We start from the raw sequence: 7,851 nt of genomic DNA, 5'->3' as shown, positions 1-7,851 counted from the left end.
TGGAGCGCACCGGTGGCTTACCGCCGACAATGCACCTTAAAAAACTAGTACCTCCAAGGTACTAGTAAACGTTTGCCACGGGCTGCCTCCAGACACCCGTGATGTGATCACGCCAGCGCGCAGCATTCCCCTCCGGTCCCTCGTTTACCCGCCGGCACCGAGGGAAAGACCTGTGTTGTGCCGCCGGCACGTCTGATCGCATAATCGTGCATCAAACTGCGCTGGGGCAATTAGCCACGCCTCCCCCCCCCCGCGATATCCGGCCCGTGTGACCGGGGCCAAAGATAGATAAAACAAAATGTTTAAAATATTACTCTTTGCACGAGTGTATACATACTCCTGAAGGAAAACAAGAACGTCCTTTTTTCCTCGACTCCCAGGGGTCATTTCCTGCCGGCACTGTGGTTGCCAGAACAGCGTTCCGGCAGTAAGGAGCTCAAGGGCGCCCCCCCCGCCGCTGCCTTTTCTGACCCGCCCGCCAAGGTAGACGGGCCAGGGAAGGCCTGCAGAACCCTCCCATCACCTAGGGGGATTTAAATCCCTTTCTTTCCCTTCCCCACATGGGGAAGGGAGAGAAAGGCAGGGAACCCAGGCAGGGAACCCAGGCATGCTTTGTTGGGGGGTGTGGCATATGCAAATGAGATATGCAAATGAGCCCCTGCACCACTTTTTCTAGGAAATGACCAGACTCCACTTCTGTTTCTTGGGGGAAGGGGGTTTGCAGGTAAAGATTTCCCCAGTACTGGCAAAAGGAAGGCTTTACACACACCCCAAATGTCACAGTACACAAGAGAACAAGCAAAGCTAAAACGCAATGGGAAAGCCACCTTCCTGGCATGACGATGAAGAGACACAAAAACCTGACACCAAGACATTGAAACCCACACATCCCCACCTTTTACACAGGAGAGAGCGCAAAAGTCCTTTAAGAGGAGTCTGTTTAAATCCCCTGGAACTCAACAGGACTTTCCCACTGTGGACGAGAACTCTGCTGCTGGATAAGATGACAAGATTCTTCCAAATTCAGTTTCTGCAGATATCTTTTTTTTTTCCTTCTTCCTAAGAAAGATTACCTCAAAAACCAAAACCGCAAGAATGTTTTGGTTCTTTCCCCACCCCCCAAGCCAGCTGCAATGTGTACTGTTCTTTTCAGGAAGTGTCTTAATATGGTGAAATAGGGAAGGGCAGGCGGGTTTTGAATATCCAAGAACCTGATGATGAAATCCCCCTTTTTTTAAGGTACGGAGGAAGTCAAAGCAAGCCAATGTTTTCCGCTCTCCACTTACCAAATTCACGAGAATTCTGTATCTTAACTTTACATTACTGTTGCTAAATTCCTTAGAGTCTATCTGTATTCATATACGATTAACTAAGCAAGCAAGCAAGCAGTGAAAAGAGTATCATTCTCCACAAGTCAAAGTTCACGAACTGAGCAAGTTAAGGAAAGAAAAATTTGCAGTGTTCAATCTTACAGGACAGATCTCCAGATTTGGCAAAGGGATGGCATGAATCAAACCGATTTGCCTGAATTTTATCTATGCGTCGCGTGAACACCCATTTTTGACCTCCAGCACGTGACCTGGAAACATGTCCACCAGTTTCAAGGATACATAGGATCGGTGGGGTTTTCCCCTTCCAACCTGACCAAAACAGAAAGCCCCACCATCTGGAAAAACCTGGAAAGTATTGTGTTACACCTCCAAAAAAAAAAGACAACTTGCTAGAGCATAACAAGACTGACTTAATGCCAAGTCCCAAAGTTATAACCAGAATGTCTCGATCATCAACTCTAAACATGGGACGTTGCAGGCGCATGGCTTCCACGAAGCCCGGGGTCACGATCGCTTCTTCCCCAATGTATATTTCAAATCAATCTATTTCCATCTGTTTGGAGGACATAAAAAGAACCTAAAGCACAGAGCGCCAGCCTACGCGTCTCATGCAAAAATCGTTTTCAATCAACTGCCTCGCAATCCAGCAAAGAAACGCAGCTTCGGCTGATGAACACACAGATCCTACACATGTTCTGCTGATTCCCGGGCAACCTTGTAAACAGCAGCCCACCTGTGCCAAGTTGAGAACTTCTTCCAGGTAACCAAACAACCAAGCTGCGTGGGGAAATGTTTTTTTTTAATGGCTTGTAACTTCTGACAACTCCCTTTCAAACGGTGTTTCGGTGGCACTTCTATTTTTAGGAGCAAAAGACGATCAATCGCAAGAAGGATCTGCTCAAATACTCAGCCCCCCCCCAAAAAAAAAACCCCATTGAGTTGCGAGCAAGGCCCATTTCCTTCAACCAAACCTATTCTGGGAGGCATCACCACTTAGAACCAGTTCTTCAACCAAGCAGAGAACCAGGATTTACGACCTGCGGAAGTGTCGTGGCAACGTTTTTGGTTCCTCTTGTCCGAGGCGCCTCCACCTAGCACCACATCAGCAGTCTCAAGTCTTCGAGATCAAATTACTCAACAAGATTGGGGGGGGGGGGTTAAGCTTTCGATAGTCAAAACTCCCTTTGTCAGATACTCCAGAAAATCTATGAAGATTGATCCAGGTAGTCAGCTGTGTTGTCTGAAGCAGTAGAACAAAGTTAAGAGTCCAGTGGCACCTTTAAGACCAACAAAGGCTTAGTCAAGGTATGAGCTTTCGTTGGTCTTAAAGGTGCCGCTGGACTCCAAATCTGTTCCAAAAAATCAAGCTGGTTGCTAAGGTGCTACTGGACTCAAATACTCTCTGAAACTTCCTTACTACTCAATCGCTTACATAGACTCTCTCCCTCTCAAGTCGCCCTAAAACTAGCCTCATGGTCCCCGGGCAAATATAGAGCACACTTCCCCTCTCACCTGTTGTGTTTTGGTACGATTACAAGATTTTCCAGCTATTTGTTGAGCTTTCCCTAGCAGCAATACTAGCCCCTCGCAAGGCTATTGCAATGGAAGATAAAGTCCGCAAAGGGTAATGTGGCACCTCAAAAGACTACAGCTGTCTTCCTGGAAACAGGCCTCGCTGAATAACATGGGAATTTGCTTCCGAGGAGACCTACTTAGGCTTGCTCCCTAAAGGAAGTGCCTTTCTTCCTTCCTCAATTTTTTTTTTTAAACAGGATTTCCTTCTCTCCTTCCCCTAGGTCTCTGTACAATCACTCTTACTCTCTTTACCACGTTTTTCTTTATTTGTAGTCTCACTGAGACTCAAGGTGGATTCTTGAATAGCAAAGGTCAAACACAGTCAACACGATGCAGCACCTGATAAACCATGGAATGGGAGCAGGATTACAGAAATCCAAAATATCCTAATACCGTAATGATTTCTGTAACCTTTGTTTTGCTCTGTTTCACGGCAGCCACATCTGAATTAAGGCCAAGAACGCACAGACTCAACTAGCCAGCGGAACCAGACCACTCACAAGAACTAAAAAGTCACTAGAACCAACACAAGAGCTACATTTTGTTTTCGGCAGACCTTTGATGTAGCCTCTTATCAATGACTGCCAAATTGCTATTCCAACCCCTTGCCTCACCCAGGCATCTCGCTGGCAGGTTAATTCTTTTACTAGTGAAACCATTTTACACTCAAGTACCTCAATTACACAAGACGTCTCTCTGGCTAACCATATTTTCTTTATCAGCAAGGCCATTAAGAGATACTGATGTTGATACTATACACAGTGAATACTTACAACTACGAGAGAGTATTTCTTTTGAAAAAAACAACTAGGCAGGGAGCTAGCTGAACAAATGCAGCCTATGAACACAATGGGAGGACATCAAATACAGCTTGAGATAGCCCCCCCCCAATCCCACCACCAAGACTGACCCCTGGGTGGGGTTGGGGAGGGGTTATTATTTCAAACCAGCCTGTATTTTCAACAGTGTAATGGATTGGAAGGGGAAGACGGAGCTCTTTAGCGGCCACTTAAAGACCAGAAGGGGATTGAAGTTCAGAGTCCACACAGAAAGCCATCTTGTTTTCAGGGAACCCTTCTAGGAGGCCTCCCACCCACCGGTTCGAGTGGCACGTAAAGATCTCCTAACATGCAATTGAAAACATTCCTTGCTTCCATCGACCTTTCCGTTCCAGGGGTTTCTAACAGTGGACCCTTCCTTTTCCGACACTGGGTTTTAAACAACTGTTCTGCCTACCAAGCACACCTAAAGAAACTTGAAAATCAAAGTATATTAAAGAAATCGAGCTTCCTCCCACCTCACCCCCTCCCCAATCTCAGTTGCAAACCTTGTGTATTCCTATTTAGGAATGCATGGCTTTTTATGACCGAAAATGGAAGAGCCTTTTAGACTACGACACATTCTATGTTTCAAAAACATACACACACAAATTAAAACTAAATGTTATTTTTGCTACTAGGAGGAGGAGCACTGGGGACGGAGTAGCTTCAGAGACCTTGTAGTTCAGATTGAGACAAATGAACCAGGAGAAAAGAGGTGGGATTTCCCACCCACCCCCAGCACACAAACTATTTTTTTCCAGACAGATTCCAAGCTATGTTTTCTATCAGGCTTACATATCCAGAGCTCAGTTTACGAACCACGCCACCTAGAATGAATCGGTCAGTTCCACAGCCCAAAAGGAATAATGTTAACAGGGATCCATTGTAAAAAAAAAACCCCACTCACTTTTTTAAAGCTATAAACACTACTCTTAAGGAAGAAGATTCAGGACAGACAGAAAACAGGTCAGTAAAATCTAAGCCTTTATTACAATGGGGAGGGGGGGGGAGAATCCCATCTGGCCAAATTTTAGGAGACTCTCAAACCTGTATAGAAAAATAAAGGGGGGTGGCTTTTTTGCTCTTCCCCACCCCTGTACATTGTTTTCTTGTTGCTGCTTTTGAAGGGGGGGGGGAGTTATTACACTTTCCAAATCCAGTTTTATTTCCCAAATGTTTGCCTCCTGGTCATTAAGAGACATTGAGAGAAACCCCAAATCCTTGCCAACAACCTACTCAATCTTCAGACCACCTTTCCACTCTGAACCAACAACAACAAAACCCTGATCCCCTAAAATAAAACACGGCCCAAACAAAAGAGATTTCTTCTCCTACTTACAAGGGATTTCCCCCCCCCCACATTATTTTTGGTAATTAACAAGTGGAAGGAAGCTTTGATTTGACTTTTATTTTTTAACCCCCTAGTTGGTGGGGGTGTGTGTGTTTCTCCTCCTTTTAAGCATACAATTTGTAGGATCTGTCACTACGCTTCACCCTGCCCCCAGGCATTAGGAGATAAACATAAGGACGCCAAGAGCCCCCAGTTAAAATTGTCCCACTGAATGGGAAGCCCAGTCCACACACCCCACTCTCTTCTGAAGGGGGGGGGAGGCTGAATAAATCAATGGGGAGGCAAGAGAGAAGAAACTTCCGCCAAACGCCCCAGAATTAGCAGCAGATCAGGAAGAGGAGTGGGAGAACCTGAATGTATTTACTTATGCCGTCACGTTTGGAGAGGCCGTGCAAAAGCCCCACCACCACCACCACCACCACATACAACTCTCCAGTTCTCCGGCAAATCCAAGTGGGCGGGCAGAGAGCAGAGGAACCCCCTTTCATCGACTGAAATTAGGAGCCGTCCCCCCAAAAAAACCAGGACCTGAGCTGCTGCGATGCTAGGGAGAAGAGAAAGGGCAACAGGGGGAAAAAAACCACCCCATCCAAATCCAGACATCTTTTGTCCAAGCCGTAGACTTTAACCATTTACAGCGCAACTGGCACCAGCAGAGGCGCGCACACCACGAGCCACGTTTTTCGCCAGGCAGAACTTACACACACACACACACACACAGAGGCACACACGTTTCCACACGTTTTAAACACAAAAAAAAAACAAACCCCCAAGGGGGGGGGGGGAGAAGAAGCATCTTTCCCAGAAGCTGTTTACACGTTCATCTGTCGGTCCTTCTGGTTGCCTTAAATCATTTCAGACTAACCTTTCCCCAAACATCCATAAATCCACATTTCTTCCCTACAGCCTTAAGCCTGGATCCTTGGGGGGGGGGGGGGGATGGGGCGCATTCTTGTAAGATCAAAGCCAGCCAGCCCTGATTTTTTTTTGGGGGGGGGAGAAATTAAAATAAAACAAGATGCATTCTATGTTCACAATTTCCTCTCTTTCCTCCCAAGGTTCCAGGGGCGACTGAAATGTGGCTTATCTGAAGACCGCGGCCAGCACCTCTCTCTGCTTCTCAAATGTTTACTACGCAGTACAGAGAGCTCTTTCCCAGACAAGCCAGAAACGCCAAGTCAAGAATTAAAATCTGGGGGACACCCCTGAAAATGTAGGCAAACGTGGGCATTTCAGAGCGACCCCTTTCTCCCCCTCCCCAATTAAAAAAAAATAGGGGGAGAAATGAAAATCACCCCCCCCAAAAAAATTTAAAGCCCTTCTAAAATAGATACATAAACAGGCGTAAAGGAGATATTTCAGCATTTTCAATCAGTCTGTCCCACACCCTTGCAAGTCATTGAAATGTAATGTAACCCACCCACCCACGCCCCCACGCCGGGGGGGGGGTTCCCCATAAACTCCCATTAAAGGCAAAGGAAACAACACTCCCCCAGCCCCACCACCACCAAAAAATACACAATACTTACTCTTCCCATTCGCTGGCCATAAGCAGGTCGCGGCTAAAACGAGCAGAAGTCCCCCGAAAAAGGACCCTCCTGGGACGCCAGCCTTCATTCCTCTTCTTTTGTGAAATCTGGCCCAAAATTGCCTCTCTCTCTGGGTTTTTTTTTTTTTTTTTTTGTATATCAGCAAAAAAACACAACAACAACAAATAAATAAATCCCGGAAAGTCTTCCAATCTTCTTCCCCTCCCCAGGGGAGGAAAGGCCACAATTCCGGAGAGGAGAAATGCGAGTGTCCCCCACCCCCCCTCTCCAAAAGGAGGAGAGGAGGGCACGATTCTTTGGGAGTAGGTTGTTTTTTTCCCCTCCCGATTCCCCCCCTGGATGCGCCCGAGGCGGGAGGGGGGGCGCCCGAGCCTTGTTTTGCTGCTTGCAAAATAACAGCCTCTCTCTCCCCCCCCCCTGCTTGGCTCAGCCCCCTCCTTCCAGGAGGGCTACACGGAGGCGAGAGAAAGGTCGCCGGGGCGGCTCTTCAGCGTGGCCTGCGGGGATCCAGGAGTCGCCAGCACGAAGCACGTTGGAACAAACAGTCCGCATCTTCAACCTCCATCTTTTCTTTTTGCCTTGGCCCCCCCCCCGCCGCCTCCTCCTCCTCCCCCTCCCAAACAAAAACACAGCGCCGAAGACGCGGCGATTAATTCACACGGATCCACCAGATTGCAAAAAAACCGAAGCGACGGGGAGGAGGGGGGGGGAGAGAGAGAGGAGCACCCCTTCGAGGCACCCCTAGAATGAATTTATTTTATTATTATTTTTGCAAATTTCTAAATGCAATTTTTTTTTTTTTTTGCAAATTTCTAAATGCAAAAAAATATCTATTCTATCGCCTCCCCCGATTCCTGTTCTTTATTCCGCAGCGCGGCTCCCCGGGTTTGTTTTTTTCCAATCCTCCCTTCTCGGTGCGCGCGGCGTGCGCGAGGCACCCGAAGCCTTTCCCGGGGCTCTCCCACTCCCCGCCGCCGCTTTCTCGTCGCCTCTCGGCTCGGCCCGTCGGAGAGACGCAAAACGCGGAACGCCGAAATGAATGGAGGCCCGGCGAGCCGGAGGGCTTTCCCCCACGCCGCCCCCTCCTCCTTTTCCCAGGCGCCTTCCAAAAAAAGGAGAGCACGGGCAGGAGCGAGCGAGCGAGCGCGCCCCCTCCTCCTCCTCTTCTTCTCCCCAACGCAGCTTGCTCGCGTCTCAGCGCGCCTGGCTCCGCGCTGCCTTCC

General features: G+C 48.0%; 1 protein-coding gene across 1 annotated transcript in view; it reads right to left on the bottom strand.

The window, feature by feature from the left end:
- The window catches only part of IGF1R (insulin like growth factor 1 receptor), a 255,537-nt gene extending 248,782 nt beyond the window's left edge, over window positions 1-6,755 (bottom strand). Inside the window, exon 1 of the mRNA XM_015424544.1 lies at window positions 6,608-6,755. Coding sequence (XP_015280030.1) covers window positions 6,608-6,695 — 88 coding nt within the window. The 5' untranslated portion in view covers window positions 6,696-6,755. The remainder of the gene's footprint in view (window positions 1-6,607) is intronic.
- Window positions 6,756-7,851: the final 1,096 nt, after the last annotated feature.

The sequence above is a fragment of the Gekko japonicus genome, unplaced genomic scaffold (genome assembly GCF_001447785.1).
Source record: "Gekko japonicus isolate JY-2015 unplaced genomic scaffold, Gekko_japonicus_V1.1 scaffold361, whole genome shotgun sequence".
Lineage (NCBI taxonomy): Eukaryota > Metazoa > Chordata > Lepidosauria > Squamata > Gekkonidae > Gekko > Gekko japonicus.
Note: the sequence above shows the minus strand (reverse complement) of the source record. Positions and strands in the feature narration are given on the sequence as shown.